General features: G+C 45.5%; 1 protein-coding gene across 1 annotated transcript in view; it reads right to left on the bottom strand.

The window, feature by feature from the left end:
• The window catches only part of LOC311231736 (cubilin), a gene marked incomplete at both ends in the record, with an annotated part of 148,654 nt that overhangs the window by 17,736 nt on the left and 112,252 nt on the right, over nt 1–18,666 (bottom strand). Inside the window, 6 exons of the mRNA XM_084318359.1 lie at nt 4,595–4,813; nt 5,705–5,888; nt 6,679–6,842; nt 9,122–9,399; nt 11,662–11,762; nt 14,983–15,089. Of these exons, the coding sequence (XP_084174485.1) occupies nt 4,595–4,813; nt 5,705–5,888; nt 6,679–6,842; nt 9,122–9,399; nt 11,662–11,762; nt 14,983–15,089 (1,053 nt within the window). The remainder of the gene's footprint in view (nt 1–4,594; nt 4,814–5,704; nt 5,889–6,678; nt 6,843–9,121; nt 9,400–11,661; nt 11,763–14,982; nt 15,090–18,666) is intronic.

Here is an 18,666-nt window from a genome sequence, read left to right as displayed (position 1 = left end):
TTCTTCTATGTGCGTTCAGCAGAAAGCTATCTGGCTGCATGTTAGCCTAGCCATTGTCCAACTAACACCTCTCCCGAATGCTAACCGGCACTCTCTCTAGGTCGTCCTCGGACGGGCCCTCCATCGGTGCTTCCAGTCATCCTGATCCTCCATGCATCTGGCTAGCTCGCCGGTGCTTTCTGCTCCCGCATCTCTCCTGAGTACGTCCACATATGTTCGATGTCCGTGTGTTGGCTCCCACAGCACAAGTTTGCTGGTTGGCAGCTCATGGTGTCTCTGGCAGTGACCTGTCAGCCTCATTCTCCTGACTGCCACTTTCTCGCTCACCCTTAGCACCCCCCCATACAAGTTTGCATTAGTGACATGCTCATCCCTGTTGATGTTGAGCACCACACGCATCATTCTGGTGTAGCACCCATCCAGGGACTTCTGCAGGGTGGGCTTCAGGGTCCAGCATTCACTGCCATACAGAAGGACAGACTCAAATGTTGCATGAAAGAAGTTGAGCTTGATTTGACGAGGGAGGTTGGATTTCCACACACTGGTCATGCCGTTCAGACTTCAGAGCCCTCCACGCAAGCGCCTTCCTCACTTTAAGGTCTTGCTCGGACGAGTTGACCCACGAGCTTAGGTATTTGAAATCACCGACTTCCTTTAGAGCAGTGCCTCCTGTTGTCGTTAGAGGTGGATGATCCGGGAGGATGTTATACATTATGACCTCGGTTTTCTTGGCATTTAGCCTAAGGCCAACATTGGCGCACTCCGTCTCCACTCTGCACAGGAGTTCCTGTGCCTGCTCTACGTGGTCAGAGAGCAGGCTGATGTCGTCCGCGTAGTCCAGGTCTGTTAGGAGGACTATGGCGGGGTGTCGTCTCGATCTCCTTGGGGTTATTGTGAGACCAAGTTCCTGCTCCCGTCCATTGATGGCCTGAGCGCACAGTCGAGCACTATGACGAAAAGGAAGGGGGCAAGGGTGTCTCCTTGCATCACCCCAGCCAGGATGTCAAATTCTTCACTGTTGCCATCTGGGGTTGCCACCTTGGCCCTTGTACCCGTGTGCATGGTCCCTATGGCCCGGAGTAGATTGGGAGGGACTCTGTAGGCCTTGAGTATCCTCATCATCACGGCTCTGTGTATCGAGTCAAAAGCCTTTTTGAAGTCGATAAAGCATAGTACCGCTGGCAGGCACTGTCCGCTTCTATTCATTGTGCTAAGCTAGGCTAATATGGAGCTGTGTTCCATTGACTAGCCTACAATAATGACTACCAGCACTCACAGATAATATCAGTCGTTTTACACTACATAATGCACAGGCAGAACAGCACCAACCTCATTTGAACCTCATAGCGATATGTAGTCTGACGTCACTTTAGTTTCCCACTTTAGCAGTCCACTCGTATAGGGATTTATCATTGGGAAAATGTGTTATCGGCTATTGTAATAATTCTGCCTCATAAACATTGGCAAGCTTTCCATTTTTGCACAAAATGAGTTCCCTTCTATCACTTAAGACAAAGCGGGGCTCGCAACTCATTTGTAGTTCCAAGGTGTTTATTTGACAAAAAGGCAGATGCAACGTTTCGACCCTTCCGGTCTTCTTCAAGCATCACTAACATTATTGTTTAAGCATTTTTGGTTGAAATAAAGTTAGTTATAAGGTTTTTAATTTGTTGTTAAAAAATAACTACACTTACCAGTAGAGCGCCTGTCGTTCAGTGCTGTCGCCTAATACACGTCACAGCCATTGTGTAGTTCCTCAGTGAACGAAAACATAAATGTTGTTATTTTGCTACCTTTACGATTAATTGCGAATTTCTTCAAGATGAGCTATAGATTGTGGATGAATACAAGAAAGGTAAACGAGACGATTTAGAAATGGTCCATTGGAAATACATTGCGATTTCAAGAGGGGTGGACCGCGCGGGAAACAGCAATGGCGTAACCACTACACCTCCCCATCACGATGAAGCTCATTTGGGTGTGCTCAACCTACAAATTAACTAGGGCCTCACAAAGACTGAGCTCCATTCATTGTCTATGGAGCAGCCCCAGATTTGACGTCCAGGTGAGATCATCATACATTCCTCTCTCTGATCTCTAGCTTTAGTAGAGAGATGTTCACCAACTGTCCTCATAAAATGGACGACGTTCCCCTTTAACACTTGTACCACAGTCCAGTCTACTGTTCCACTCAACCAGTTCGGGACAAAGCACTGTACAGTACCTTAACTCACGGTACCTTGAATCACTGCACATTAATTCACTGCACCTTAACTCACAGCACCTTTTTTTTATCAACTTTTTCTCCCCATTTTCTATTTTTGCTCCCATCCCAATTTCGTATTATCCAATTCTACCCTCCCCTGTCTCGAACGCTGTTAGGCCATGCCTCCCACTGGTCGGCTGCAATGTGGACGAAGCCTTGCATCACGTGTCCCCTCCGGTACACGAGGAGGCAGCCGTCGCATCTTTTCACCTGCACAGTGCGATCTCTCGGTGGCGAGGAGTAACGCGTGGAAGGCTCCCGCTGCCCCCGATACTTCCTGATTCTGCTGTACAGGCGCACCAACCGACCTGTAGGAGTCGCTGTCCACAACGTCCGATCCCCACCCACCGGCTTTCCCACCCCCTAATACTGCCAATTGTATTAGTATGAACGACCAGCCAAGCCGGAAGCAACGCTCGAACCCAGCATCTCCTGCATTAGTAGCGAGCGCCTTGCCCACTGCGCCACTTAGCCGCCAACTCACTGCCCCTTGACTCACTGCGCCTTGATTCATTGCACCTTGACTCACTGCACCTTGACTCACTGCACCTTGACTCACTGTACCTTGACTCACTGCACCTTGACTCACTGCACCTTAACTCACTGCACCTTGACTCACTGCACCTTAACTCACTGCACCTTGACTCACTGCACCTTGACTCACTGTACCTTGACTCACTGCACCTTGACTCACTGCACCTTAACTCACTGCACCTTGACTCACTGCACCTTGACTCACTGCACCTTGACTCACTGTACCTTGTCTCACTGTACCTTGACTCACTGCACCTTAACTCACTGCACCTTGACTCACTGTAGCTTGACTCACTGCACCTTAACTCACTGCACCTTGACCCACTGCACCTTGACTCACTGCACCTTAACTCACTGCACCTTGACTCACTGTACCTTGACTCACTGCACCTTAACTCACTGCACCTTGACTCACTGTACCTTGACTCACTGCAGCTTGACTCACTGCACCTTGACTCACTGCACCTTGACTCACTGCACCTTAACTCACTGCACCTTGACCCACTGCACCTTGACTCACTGCACCTTAACTCACTGCACCTTGACTCACTGTACCTTAACTCACTGTACCTTGACTCACTGCACCTTGACTCACTGCACCTTGACTCACTGCACCTTGACTCACTGCACCTTGATTCACTGCAGCTTGACTCACTGCACCTTGAATCACTGCAGCTTGACTCACTGCAGCTTGACTCACTGCACCTTGACTCACTGTAGCTTAACTCACTGCACCTTGATTCACTGCAGCTTGACTCACTGCACCTTGACTCACTGCAGCTTGACTCACTGCAGCTTGACTCACTGCACCTTGACTCACTGCACCTTGACTCACTGCACCTTGACTCACTGCACCTTGACTCACTGCACCTTGACTCACTGCACCTTGACTCACTGCACCTTGACTCACTGCACCTTGACTCACTGCACCTTGACTCACTGTAGCTTAACTCACTGCACCTTGACTCACTGTACCTTAACTCACTGCACATTGACTCACTGTCCCTTAACTCACTGTAGCTTAACTCACTGCACCTTGACCCACTGTACCTTGACTCACTGCACCTTGACTCACTGCACCTTGACCCTTATTAAAGGTATCATGCTATTTTCCATAATTCTCTTCATCAAATACCATCAGTATCATGGTCTAATTTGGATTACTTATTTTATTATTTAAGTGCAAAAGTGGTAGCATGTCGTGGTAAATCATTTGTACGACCGATATCATGACGAATCACCATCAAACTACCATGATACTTTTTTGTTCTCGTAAAGGTTGAGTATAAGAGGAATCAGGAGCAGCAGGTGCGTAGTGCTTTGTCCCGTCCTTCGGTGCTGCAGCAAAGACAAATTGCTTGACTCTGAAACGCCATTTACACTTAATCACAGATTTCATACGGTCATGATGCTGGAGGAGTGTATGAGGAGAGAGAGAGAGAGAGAGAGAGAGAGAGAGAGAGAGAGAGAGAGAGAGAGAGAGAGAGAGAGAGAGACGATGATGATGATGTAGTGTAACGATACAAGAGTAATCATATGGAGGACTGAACCAGAGATGAATCATCAGCTGGGGAGGGGGTAATAGATAGAATAGAAATAAACACACAACATTACAGTACACACACACACACACACACACACACACACACACACACACACACACACACACACACACACACACACACACACACACACACACACACACACACACACACACACACACACACACACACACACACACACACACACACACACACACACACACACACGGCACCGATGGGCTCTACACCGTACCTAGGCTGCCTGCTCTGTCATAGAGGGTGACCTTGTCATTCATGCACAGCGTGCTCTCCTCCAGGGAGAAGTTGTGGAAGCGGAGGTGGACCACCTTGCCGGCTGACGCCCGGATGTTCCACTGACAGCGTGCATTGTTGCTGTAGCCGCCAGGGTGACCCATGGAGGACAGCGTGCCGCCCGCGCCAGTCAAGTCCTTTGGCCCGCCGCAGCCTGACGCTGCATGGAGAGAGGACAGAGAGCGGCGACGCGATAATACATCAGGATTCTGTTGCAGCATTCAGACCACACGGCCATTCGCACGCAACGCATCGTGGGATTTATTAGTATCTGTGCAATTGTGACAATTTCCTGGTAGCGTCAAAATTCGAAGGCAGGGGTGGCCAACCAGTCAGAGACTAAGAGCCACAAAAATTACTGTAGTACCACAAAGAGCCACACCATTATACCAGCATTTCTCAACCTTTTTTTCAGTCACGGCACCCTTCATAATCACCCTGTGAGACCCTCGGTTGCAAAATTACAACTGTGCACCACCATACCACGATCCGTAAGCTAGCCTAGCGTAGCACAAATTAATGGAAGAGGATACTGGATCACTAGCCTAGCTTAAAACTGTTTGGTGTTTTTGGCCAACAGCTAGGCTAGCTGGTCCGTATCCACGTTCATACATTTTTGCTAATCTAGGCTAGCTTGCTCCTAGCGTGTTCCTTTCATTTCATCCTGGTGACGATCCCGTTGAAAGATAATAAACGTTCAAATCAACCCATGGCCCCGGCCGTACAGTATCCCCCCTAGAATCTCATCTCCCACTTATGTCCCCTTTTTGTCAACATTTTTCTAGATTGCAGGACTTTAGGAACTTCTGATTTCATGACACACATCTAACCACCTCTCCACCAGCGTGGGATCACATTTCAGGGCCCGTTAGCCCTTTCACTACCACACTACAGAAGGTTAACCCTTTACTATCACACTACAGACCGTCTGTAGTGTGATAGTAAAGGGTTAACCTTCTGTAGTGTGGTAATGAAAGGGCTAACCTGCTGTCGTGAGGCAGTGAAAGGGTTAACCCTCTGTGTTGTCGCAGTGAAAGGGTTAGAAACGCACTGTGTTTGTTGTACAGGTCCCTGCGGACGACGTTCTGGATCCAGGGCAGGTAGGCGGAGGAGCGGGTGAACACCGAGGGCTTCTTGTTCATGATGCAGCCGATGGGGCCGAAGCTGGTGATGCCGTGGACTTCCCAGGATGCACCGGGAGCGTCCTGGCACACCAGAGGACCACCGGAATCCCCCTGTCACACCACATGACCAGGTGTCATCATCATCATCATCATCATCATCATTATTATTATTATTATTTGAACACACCATTCGTGTGGTTCACTTTAGTTTATTGTTTATTCAACACAATTTAAAAGCTAGAACATATACAAAAACAACATATATACAAGATTACAACGCAACAATGTGACTGACCTAAGTAAAGTAATGAATAGTAATTTCATGAACATTTAAGAGCAATAAAGCAACCATTCTCTTGCTTACGAATGGGGGGGGGGGGGGGGGGGGGGGGTTGAGTGTCTTAGGATGTTAACCCATGTGGTTTTTGTATTGAGATGAGATCTTTCTTTGCTGTCATCTTCTCATCATCAAAAGGGCGGGATATCAATGAGAAAAAGCGGTACTTAATGAAACAAGAACACTCAAAACAATTTGAGGTATGGAAAAGCTTTTGTTTTGCTTGACACCCTGCCCCCCCCCCCCCCCCCCCCCACACACACACACACACACACACACACACACACACACACACACACACACACACACACACACACACACACACACACACACACACACACACACACACACACACACACACACACACACACACACACACACACACACACACACACACACACACACACACACACACACACACACACACACACACACACACACACACACACACACACACACACACACACACACACACACACACACACACACACACACACACACACACACACACACACACACACACACACACACACACACACACACACACACACAGTCTTGACTTACCTGACAGACAGACTGGAGCTCATCCGGCAGGGTGTAGCCACAGCAGATCATGGAGGTCTTGACCTGGAACCACCACCAGTCCGCCCTCTTGCAGGTGTCGTAGGGGACCACGGGCAGGGCCACCTGGTTAAGGCCCTCCGACACCTTGGCGTTTAGGGAATCACCTGATCCAGAACACAAAACAGGGCCTCAGTTCAGATATCTCCGCTTTCTCATCATAATAAATGACCAAATGGAAAATCGGCCTAAACAAAATTTTTACAGTTAATTCTATTTAATAAATAAGTGAATAATAATTAATTTATACTTAAGCCACATACAGGGCCCTGGGGACCTCCATTTGTAAAGGCAGTGCCTTGGTCAAGGGCAACGGCAGCAGTGTACTGAGCATGTATTCTTTTTGCCGTGTGAGAAAACCGTAGTACATGGAGGAAACCAGGTACAGCACTTACAAAGCACTGATAGTCAGTCAAATTGGCATTGTGTGACCTTTCTTTACTGGTTGATGTGTTGCTTAATACAAGGTGCCAAGTGAACAACAGAATAGTACAATAACATTTGAAAAACAAACAATTACTATTAATTTCTCCTTGAATTTTGTGTTCTATTTGTTTTGTCAAATGGGACAAAATGGGACACACACACACACACACACACACACACACACACACGCACACACACACACACACACACACACACACACACACACACACACACACACGCACACACACACACACACACATAGTTGGGGAAAAATATCAGCTATCAGCCTCTTTTTTTTACACAATGGGTTTTTGAATGGGTGTCATGGTTGCTAGGGTGACGAAATGTACTCAACACATAAAGGAACCATGTCAAACATTCAAGACAGTGAAAAACACCAGAATTGACTTAACTCAATCCCCGCCCTCTTTTCTTGATCCTCCAATCACAACTGTACAAGGGAATCGACAGTTGTGATTTGAGGATCAAGGAAAAAGGGCAGGGTTTGAGATAGGTCCATTGGAATGTGACACGATTTTCACCCCAAAGGCAGCGATAGGCTGGAAAGCACATTCAACTGTGCTTAATGCAAATGGTTGCAGTTACCGCTTTGGTTCAGCAGAGGGCAAGCAAGCCGTTCCAGTGCAGTCTGGAGTGTTGGTCAGTGTCAAGTGAACAGACGTTAAGGTCAAAAAAGCAATTACAGGCTTTCGTGAGTGTCTAGTTTGAACTAGTACGTTACCGTAATAGTTCAGTGAAAGGACACTTGAACCTGTTCAAATGGGGACATGTTTTGGACTTTGCACACGTTAATGTATACTGTATGTGTATTGCAACACTTCATTGTTTCCCAGGAGTCTCCTTATGATAAGGTGAGTCTCGTTTTATTTTTAAGATCTGTTCCATACATGATTGGTCAAAGTTACGACGGTAAGGGATGCGACAATAGCAATTTTAATTTTAATTTTCTTCACCCACTCTGAGCCTCAGACTCAGGCTACTTTTAAGTGGGCGGTCCCCCAGCAGGAACATTTTAGTTACAAAGACTTCATTTCCTGCATTCTGGTGCAGGCATTTTAGAATTGTAACCCTTTAAATGCCAGTGTTTGTGATGGCATCACAAATTATAGTTAAAAAAAAATTAAAAAAGTTTTATATTTTCAATATATCAAATGCAAAGTTGATTTTTCTGGGGGGGCTGGCTAGCATGTGTCAATGATTAGCAACAACACTGATTTTGATGGATTTTTTGTTTTTTGTAATGGTCCAGTCTCCACCAATCAGATGAGGCTCCCTTTGTGTGTGTGAGCGAGAGAGAGAGAGAGAGAGAGAGAGAGAGAGAGAGAGAGAGAGAGTTCTCCAACTTGTGTGAGTTTAGACTGCGTTACCCTCTGTCGCAGTGATCTCCTGGTTTTAATTGGTCAGTTGGTGATGCATACTAAAGAATCTGATAAGCTTTCATGTAAATTCTGTGAAAAAATACATAATTCCTGCTTTTTGCCTTTTTACAATTATTTTCTCTTCTTCAGTTAAACAGATATAACGTGATGTATCATAGATGACATTTCTTGCAATACATCGAGTATCGTGTATTGTGATATTATCGTTATTGAGGGCCAAATATCAGTAATGTGAGTTACTCGTATCGTTCCACCCCTGATCGTTGTGTATCAGGGTAAACCCTCCTCAGAGGCGAAGCGTCTGAACAGGCAAGCCAGGCAACTGCTTGGAGCCCCCGCTAGTAGGGGGGCCCTCGAGGGCTGACAGAATGTACTCAACAGCAGCGACCGCAACTCCTTCTGCCTTAAACAATCAATGGAATCACAGTAGGAAACCCCCTTAGACAGTGGGGGCCCCTCCTGAGAATTATTGCCTAGGGCCCCAATAGACCCCATCACCGCCACTGCAATAATGTATGTTGGCTACATTGTGAATCATAATGGACCCAAAAGTGGTCTACCGGTCTCGTCTCCCCAGCCCGTGGCATAGCAGAGCTTCCCCTTCTGCAGGACCTCCTCCGGGGAGGGGAGGCAGGCGAAGGAGATCTCCCGACTGGGTGCCACTTCCCCGTCCAGCCGGATCAGGGCGATGTCGAACTCCACAGTGGGAACGGTGGGGTACTTGAAGCCCTCATGGCGGTAGATGCCCGTCACATTCAGGCAGCGCTCACTGGGCTCCGTGTAGGTCAGGTTGTGTTTGCCCAGGCACATGCGCCAGCGCTGCAGCTCATCAGCGTAGCTGGGGTGGGGGCGAAGTAAACGGATGTTTTTCTTTTTATCAAATCTTTTTTCTTTTAAACTTCAACAAACAACAACACAACATCAACAATATCAATAATAACACAACAACAATAATAACAATAATGATAAAACAATCAAACATTTGAAATATGTGTATAAATCAAGACTAATAATCCTAAATAAAAATAAAAAGTTAAAATACCAAGTCCAAATAATAAAGACATCACAAAACGAAGTAAACAGATGTTGTAAAGTAAACAGATGTTGTAAAGTAAACGGATGTTGTAGAGTAAACGGATGTTGTCAATGCACAGATAGTGGTCATAGAGGTATGTAACACAGGGAAATGGAATAACACCTTTTCAAAATGTATTTATGTTATGTTGTATTTATGTTACTCGTCCCATGATGGGATTTCCTTTGTCACTGAAAGACTGCACAAACAAACATGTGCCTAACATGAGACAGGGTGTGTTGTCCTTAACACATTCGGGGCCATTGGGATGCGTCTAATAAATCTCTAGAGGACCACCAAATGTAAACAGATTGGGGCCGTTTGTAGAGCTAAATCTATACTTTATAGTATTGCTATCTGTCCATTATCATTGTCAATTGGGACCATAAATCATCCCTTCAAAATGGATTAAAGAATTTTTTTTTTTATCAATACGTTTTCATTTTATAGCGCTGTGAATATAAGCATTATACGGCATTTGGTCTAGTATATTTCCTGGAAGGCGAGATAAAGGGCTAATAGCTACTAACGTTATATCCAATGGCATTTCCGTTATACAAAAGCTACAGTTAAAAATCAAACTGCATATGATCGGTATGATCCTCAAGCATGTATGCATGAAAGGGGGGGGGGGGGGTGGGGGACGTTGTTTCTGATTATTGATTACCAATAAACGTGTTCGTCTAAGTAGCCACATACGCTGGTCGGCTGGTTGAGTATCATAGCAAGCTTTGATCAGCATGTAATTTACGTGAAAAAGATCTTACCATGAGCCGGTTGGATCCCCCTGAGCATTTCCCTGTTATCGATCGCCATCAGGTAGATCGATATGTCCATTGGCTGATGATAAATCCCCTTATTGCATAGTGAAATCCGCAATCCAAAACGTATCCCGTACAACAGACAATAGCTATCGCTTCAGATGAGTAGAAAACTACATTAGAGATCCAAAAAAAAAAAGACAACTTCTGCCACAGGGAACACTCTATTATCGCGATAGCGCCCCTAAGAGGATCTGGCCGGTATTGCACTTTGGCGAATTCAAAGAGTAGGGTACATCTGCAGTGCAGCTCGGCGACCCCACGTCCCCATTGTGTTAAAGGTTGAATTTGTAATGCTGTCAAACGGCGACGAAAAAGAGCCCCCGCTTGGTATTAGTTTACATTTTTTTGTTTGTGGTCTGGTGGGTTGGAGTTTTAGTTAACTTATTATACTGTGCATTTCTCCAGACCTCTCTTGGCATATAGCAACCCCAGCCCCCATCCCATCAGACTAAAAGAAAGTAAATTGTAAACTAAGTGCAATACCAAGCGGATCTCTTTTGCCTAGAGGTTGCTGTTTGATGGCATTACAGATTCTACCTTTAACTAAACACGTACAGATGTGTAAACATTTTAAATTAATTAATAAAAATGACCCAAGTTGTGTTGCTATTAACACACCAGTGTTTAGAACAGCCAAGGGCAGCAAATGTAAGAACATTCATGTGTAACTGTGAATATTTATTTTTATAAAACACAATAAAAATACTGCTCACACAGAGATAGAGAGAGAGAGAGTACATAATGGTGTGATATTACATAATTGTGTGCGCCCCGTTCATTCAGCCCTACAAGCAAATGCTATACACAGAGCACATCTCCATCAGCAGCTTGCTCTCTGACAGGCCCTTGTCAAGGCCCCGTGTGGACTATTAGCTGAGGCTGGTTGATGTCCCGCTTAAGGTATATAACTCTAGTACTCCAGTAAGCCTTAGGGTAAAAGCACAGGCGCTAGCACAAGCAAGATCAGGCAAATAGGCTCCAAGAAAGTCTCTGGCTTGACACAAACCTTGGAATTGAAATGATTAACATGCACTTAAAGTCTAGAGTCTAGCTTCAGTTTAGTAAGTGAGAATAATATTGAGGACTGCTATTATTTCCTCTCCCCACACACTCAACAAGCGTGCACCCTTCCAAGCATCTATGAAGTATTAGCGCACTTATAAGCTTCCATATGTGACGAGAAGTCTAACGGGAGGCTTACTTTATGAAGCAGTGGGCTGCTGTAAGTACCCAGTTCTTATGGATCAGAGTACCGCCACAGGTATGGAAGAACGTGGGCTCCGGACGGCTCGCAGGCCAGACCTGAGGATGGAGAGAGAGAGAGAGAGAGAGAGGGAGAGAGAGAGAGAGTGAGAGAGAGAGAGAGAGAGAGAGAGAGAGAGAGCTTTAGAACACAGCTTACACATAATTTCTAAACCACCCCTTGTGAAAAAGTCATCAGAGCGTGAGAGAGAGATTATTAAAGGTGATGCATTCGGGCAAAAGGGGCTCGTCTCACTTTTATTACTGGGAGTGTGTATAATTGGATCTAAGCAAGGCCATCAGTTAATAATAACCTAGACATGACACAGGAGAACATAAAGAGGAATTACCCAGGGACCTATGATATCACATTATCTCTGAGCAGGCCGGTGAAATGAGCCACCGGAGACAAGCTTAAAACAAGATGGAGGAACCAGAGGTGCAGCTGCACTCGTGCCGTCCTTGGTTCAGGCAGCTTGCTGAGTCTATGAAATTCACTGTGCTAGGTTGGGTTAAAAAACCTGGCAAAAAGTGGGTGAAACGTTCAAATCTTTCCTCCCTAATGACAAGTAGCCTAATTGTTGCATCCAATCTTTTTCTAAAAGGAGAACAACCATTCCACTACCCCTAGTGTTTTCTTCCTTTTATTATCGAGACAGTAGGAAGGTTAAGAGGGAGACAGAGCAGGGCAGACACAGGAGAGAAGGTTCTTTATTGAGACAGTAGGAAGGTTAGGGAGACAGAGCAGGGCAGACACAGGAGAGAAGGTTCTTTATTGAGACAGTAGGAAGGTTAGGGAGACAGAGCAGGGCAGACACAGGAGAGAAGGTTCTTTATTGAGACAGTAGGAAGGCTGAGAGGGAGACAGAGCAGGGCAGACACAAGATGCAATTTTCTTTATTTAGACAGTAGGACGGCTGAGAGGGAGACAGAGCAGGGCAGACACAGACACAAGAGAAATGGTTCTTTATTGAGATAGTAGCAAGGCTGTGAGGGTGACAGAGCAGGGCAGACAGACACAAGATAACATGTTGTTTATTTAGACAGTAGGAAGGCTGAGAGGGAGACAGAATAGGGCAGACACAAGAGAGATGGTTCTTTATTGAGACAGTAGTAAGGCTGAGAGGGAGACAGAGCAGGGCAGACAGACACAGGAGAGAAGGTTCTATATTGAGACAGTGGGAAGGCTGAGAGGGAGACAGAGCAGGGCAGACACAGGAGAGAAGATTCTTTATCGAGACAATACGAAGGCTGAGAGGGTGATGAGGTTGCCTCTGCTGTCAGTGTGTGAATGTGTGAGTGAATGGGTGAATGTGAGGCATTAGTTGTAAAGCATTTACAATTCACCATTTACTATTATTTAGCATTGTGCATTTTAGGCAAGTAACAGATGCTCTTTTCCAGAACGGGAGTATAACCCTGAATCCTTGAATCGTCGACATAGCGAGAAGCCAAAACAAGGAAATACTGGGTGCTAATAAGCAGTGCCCAGGCGAATAGCCTGAGAATAAAAGACAATTTATACAAGCTTAAAATAAAACAAGCGTAGATCAGCACAAGGAAGAAGTGGGCAGTGTTAGCCAGTGTTGTAGTACTCGAGTCCTGGACTGATTTTTAGGACTCGTGACTCGACTTGGACTGGAGCACTGATGACTCGGACTTGGACTTGAGCATTGACTGCATTCGGACTCAGAAGGTACAGATGAGGACTCGGACTTGTACATTTTTTATAATATATAAAAAAATGTTGTAATAGGCCCTAATCATTGCGCATTAGATATTGATGGCTAGTGCATTTGTTTGGCTATTGTATCACAAAGTAAATACACTCCCTTAGAAATGGTGACCGCTGTGTCATTTATGTTATAACGTAGACCTTTTTGTATGTCAGCTCGGACTCGGACTAGGGTAATGGGGACTCGACTCTGGCTCTTCTCTGGTGACTCGGACTTGGCCTCGGACTCGAACACTGGGAACTTGAGACTCGACTCGGACTCGAGATTTAGTGACTCGACTACAACACTGGTGTTAGCACCGAGCTCTAGCGGCACAATGTCCACCCAAATGTGGTGTGGTGGTTGTGTGGTTGTCTGGTAATCAGAAGATTCCGCCATCTCCCGGCAGTGTATCAAAGTGTCTATGAGCAAGGCACTTAACCCCTAACTGTTCCAGATGAGCAGGTTGGCACCTCGCATGCTTGCCTCTGCTGTTGGTGAGTGAATTATTTAGATTAGATTCAAATGTATTATCATTATACAGCACAAGTACAGTACAACGAAAATAAGTTTGGCATCCAACCAGAGTTGCATATATAACAGTAAAGTGCAATAGTAATATACAATGTACAGGTGATTAAACTGGGTATAAAATATATACATTAGCACTACTGAGGAATATGTACAGGGTTGTATTATTATTATTATTATTATTATTATTATTATTATTATTATTATTATTATTATTATTATTATTATTATTATTATTATTATTATTATTATTATTATTATTATTATTATTATTATTATTATTATTAGGGGGGGGGGGGGGTTTGTCAAATCAGTTGTGCAATAGTCACTTTTGGTGAGTTGTTTCTATACAATTCAGTTATATGACATTTAGGTATGACACAGGACTACACAAGCATTTTTAGTATAGAAATGTGTCAACAGACTAAAGCAAGGAACCACAATATTTTGCATACGAATTATGCAGAATGTAATATCATAACTGTCTATTACTTTTCTTGCAATTGAGCCAATTTTCCTTAGGTACGGTTTTGAGGTGTGTGTTCAACAGAATGTAGTATCAAAAACACATTCACAAAAAGTATGGGTTACTGAATGCTGAACTGCACTATTATAATCACTCAGCCAGACCTTACCTGTGTCCCTGTATCACTTGTCTCTGCTGCCCTTTGATAAAAAAACATCCCTATGTCCATTTTCCTTTTTTTTTGGCATATTTCAGTTAGTCACAGTAAAAGTCACCTAGTAAAAGTGAGATAATTGACAATATCAAAACATGCTAGGGCTGTACCGAATAGTTCGAAGCTTCGTTCATAATGTTGACATTCAAATTCTAAATCAACATAAAAAATTGTAAAAAAAAAAAAAAAAAAAAAAAAAATTACATTTTTATTTGCCAAGGTATGGCGAGTGCCATACCTTGCCATACCAAATGGATGCCCCTGTTAAAAGCGCTATATAAATGCAGTCCATTTAAGTGTGAGTATCTCTCCAGCGTGTGGGTGTGGCTTGTAGTTTCTCGTGGAGGGTCTCACCTGCATGGATACCTGCCAGGGCCAGGAGTGCGCTGTAGCCGGTTCCCCATTAACAATACGAGTGGTGATATTAGGGGTGACGGCTGGGTCCCCACATCTGGGCCAATCTGGGGGAAAGAGGGACCCACAGTGGTCTATCTAGGTTATTCATGTGCATGGTTGTGCGTGTGCGTGTGCGTGTGTGTGTGTGTGTGTGTGTGTGTGTACAGTATTTGTGCAAATACATACGTATCTCCACCAAACAGGTCCTATGCTCTGGAGCAGTGGTTTTCTCTCTCTCTCTCTCCCTCTCTCTCTCTCTCTCTCTCTCTCTCCCTCTCTCTCTCTCTCTCTCTCTCTCTCTCTCTCTCTCTCTCTCTCTCTCTAATAAAGGTCACTTTGAGGAAAGAACCGATGTGGTTCTTGTATAGTATAGTTTAGATATAGCAAGTATAGCATAAAGATATAGAGTAAAAACTGTATATTGTATAGTAGTGTACATAGGACCCAGTGCCTTAAATCCGTAGCTAACATTGTATTGCACTATCTCAGACTTTAGCATGTCTATTTGATCATGCCCATTTTATGTCTTTTTATTGCCTGTTTTATTATTAGTATTATTGCACAATCAAAGCAGGCATGGCCACCCGCATTTCACTGTATGCCCTAGTACGTGATAATAAAACTCTTGAATCTATCTCTCTCCTGCTCTCTCTCTCTTGCACTCTATCTCTTACCTGCTCTCTCTATCTCTTACCTGCTCTCTATCTCCTGCTTTCTCTCTTACCTGCTCGCTATCTCTTACCTGCTCTCTATCTCTTACCTAATCTCTATCTCTTACCTGCTCGCTCTCTCTTACCTGCTCTCTCTCTCCTGCTTTCTCTCTTACATGCTCTCTATCTCTTACCTGCTCTCTCTATCTCTTACCTGCTCTCTATCTCTTACCTAATCTCTATCTCTTACCTGCTCGCTCTCTCTTACCTGCTCTCTCTCTCCTGCTTTCTCTCTTACATGCTCTCTATCTCTTACCTGCTCTCTCTATCTCTTACCTGCTCTCTATCTCCTGCTGTCTCTCTTACCTGCTCTCTATTTCTTACATGCTCTCTATCTCTTACCTGCTCTCTATCTCCTGCTTTCTCTCTTACCTGCTCTCTATCTCTTACCTGCTCTCTATCTCTTACCTAATCTCTATCTCTTACCTGCTCGCTCTCTCTTACCTGCTCTCTCTCTCCTGCTTTCTCTCTTACATGCTCTCTATCTCTTACCTGCTCTCTCTATCTCTTACCTGCTCTCTATCTCCTGCTGTCTCTCTTACCTGCTCTCTATCTCTTACCTGCTCTCTATCTCTTACATGCTCTCTATCTCTTACCTGCTCTCTATCTTTTACCTGCTCTCTATCTCTTAACTAATCTCTATCTCTTACCTGCTCGCTCTCTCTTACCTGCTCTCTCTCTCTTACCTGCTCTCTCTCCTGCTCTCTCTCTTACCTGCTCTCTCTCTTACCTGCTCTCTCTCTTACCTGCTCTCTCTCCTGCTCTCTCTCTCACCTGCTCTCTCTCTTACCTGCTCTCTCTCTTACCTGCTCTCTCTCTCCTGTTCTCTCTCTCCTGCTCTCTCTCTCCTGCTCTCTCTCTTACCTGCTCTCTCTTACCTGCTCTCTCTTACCTGCTCTCTCTCTTACCTGCTCTCTCTCCTGCTCTCTCTCTCCTGCTCTCTCTCTTACCTGCTCTCTCTCCTGCTCTCTCTCCTGCTCTCTCTCTTACCTGCTCTCTCTCTCCTGCTCTCTCTCTCTCTTACCTGCTCTCTCTCTTACCTGCTCTCTATCTCTTACCTGCTCTCTCTCTTACCTGCTCTCTCTCTTACCTGCTCTCTCTCTTACCTGCTATCTCTCTTACCTGCTATCTCTCTCCTGTTCTCTCTCTCCTGCTCTCTCTCTTACCTGCTCTCTCTCTCCTGCTCTCTCTATCTCTCTCCTGCTCTCTCTCTCCTGCTCTATCTCTCTTACCTGCTCTCTCTCTCTTACCTGCTCTCTCCTGCTCTCTCTCTTACCTGCTCTCTCTCATTCTCTCTCTCTCTTGCACTCTCTCTCTTACATGCTCTCTATCTCTCCTGCTCTCTCTCTTACCTGCTCTCTCTCATTCTCTCTCTCTCTTGCACTCTCTCTCTCTTACCTGCTCTCTCTCTCTCCTGCGCTCTCTTATCTGCTCTCTCGCTCTCTCCTGCTCTCTCTCTTGCACTCTCTCTCTTGCTCTCTCTCTCTCCTGCTCTCTCTCTCTTACCTGCTCTCTCTCCTGCTCTCTCTCTCTCTCCTGCTCTCTCTCTCTTACCTGCTCTCTATCTCTTACCTGCTCTCTCTCCTGCTCTCTCTCTCTTACCTTCGCTCTTACCTTCTTTTTTTCTCTCTGGGGATCCATATTTAGTTTTTTCAAAATAATGGTACCCATTTTTTATCATCTCATGACCCAGCTCTTCCACACGGCTGATCATCTCATGACCCAACTCTTCCATACGGCTGATCATCTCATGACCCAGCTCTTCCACACGGCTGATCATCTCATGACCCAACTCTTCCATACGGCTGATCATCTCATGACCCAGCTCTTCCACACGGCTGATCATCTCATGACCCAGCTCTTCCACACGGCTGATCATCTCATGACCCAGCTCTTCGACACCAAGACGGAGAGGTTGGAAAGGCTCATACCCGCTCTATAATTCATTACCTGCACCAAGGAATTAATGTTTTCATCCCTGTCTGTGCGTGTCTGTCTGTCTGTCTGTCTGTCTGTCTGTCTGTCTGTCTGTCTGTCTGTCTGTCTGTCTGTCTGTCTGTCTGTGCATGTGTGTCTGTCTGTCTGTCTGTCTGTCTGTCTCTCTGTCTGTCTGTCTGTCTCTCTGTCTGTCTGTCTGTCTGTCTGTCTGTCTGTCTGTCTGTCTGTCTGTCTGTCTGTCTGTGCGTGTGTCTGTCTTTCTGTCTGTCTGTGTGTGACATCTCTTGATGAGTAATGGCCGGATTGCCATAGAATTTGCTGTGCACATTCATGACCCCAAGAGGGGGGAAATATAGATTTTGGTGACCCCATGACATTTCCTCTAGCGCCACTGTATGGATGTATAACCGTCTGTTGAGACGGGCAATATTGGCAACTGCAGAGTGGGGAGATAGTTCGACCTTGAAGGAGGTCTGCGCTCTGCTGAGTACTGTTCAAGTTAACCCTGCTGTCCTCCCTCACTATCTTGTCTCTACCCCCCTTCTCTCTCTCTCTTGCTATCTCTCTCTTGCTATCTCTCTCTCTCTATCTCTTGCTCTCTCTCCTGCTCTCTCTCTATGTCTCCTGCTTTCTGTCTTTCTCTCTCCTGCCCTCTTTCTATACATCTCTCATGCCCACCCTCTCTCTCTCCTGCCCTCTTTCTATACATCTCTCATGCCCCCCCCCTCTCTCTCTCTCCTGCCCTCTTTCTATACATCTCTCATGCCCCCCCCTATCTCTCTCTCTCTCTCCTGCCCTCTTTCTATACATCTCTCATGCCCCCCCCTCTCTTGTTTTTGTAAAAAAAAAAAAAAATAATGAAAACAAAACAAAGATGTGGATTTAGCAGAGTGGATCTATGGAATGGTGTTTCAGCAATAGGCCTGGCAGGGCTCTGGGCCACCTGGGGCCCATCTCTGGGTGAAGTATAGCCTGAGGAGGGTGACAGCCTGCA

This window comes from Notolepis coatsorum (assembly GCF_963971535.1).
Source record: "Notolepis coatsorum genome assembly, chromosome: 7".
In the NCBI taxonomy this organism is placed as follows: Eukaryota; Metazoa; Chordata; class Actinopteri; order Aulopiformes; family Paralepididae; genus Notolepis; species Notolepis coatsorum.
Note: the sequence above shows the minus strand (reverse complement) of the source record. Positions and strands in the feature narration are given on the sequence as shown.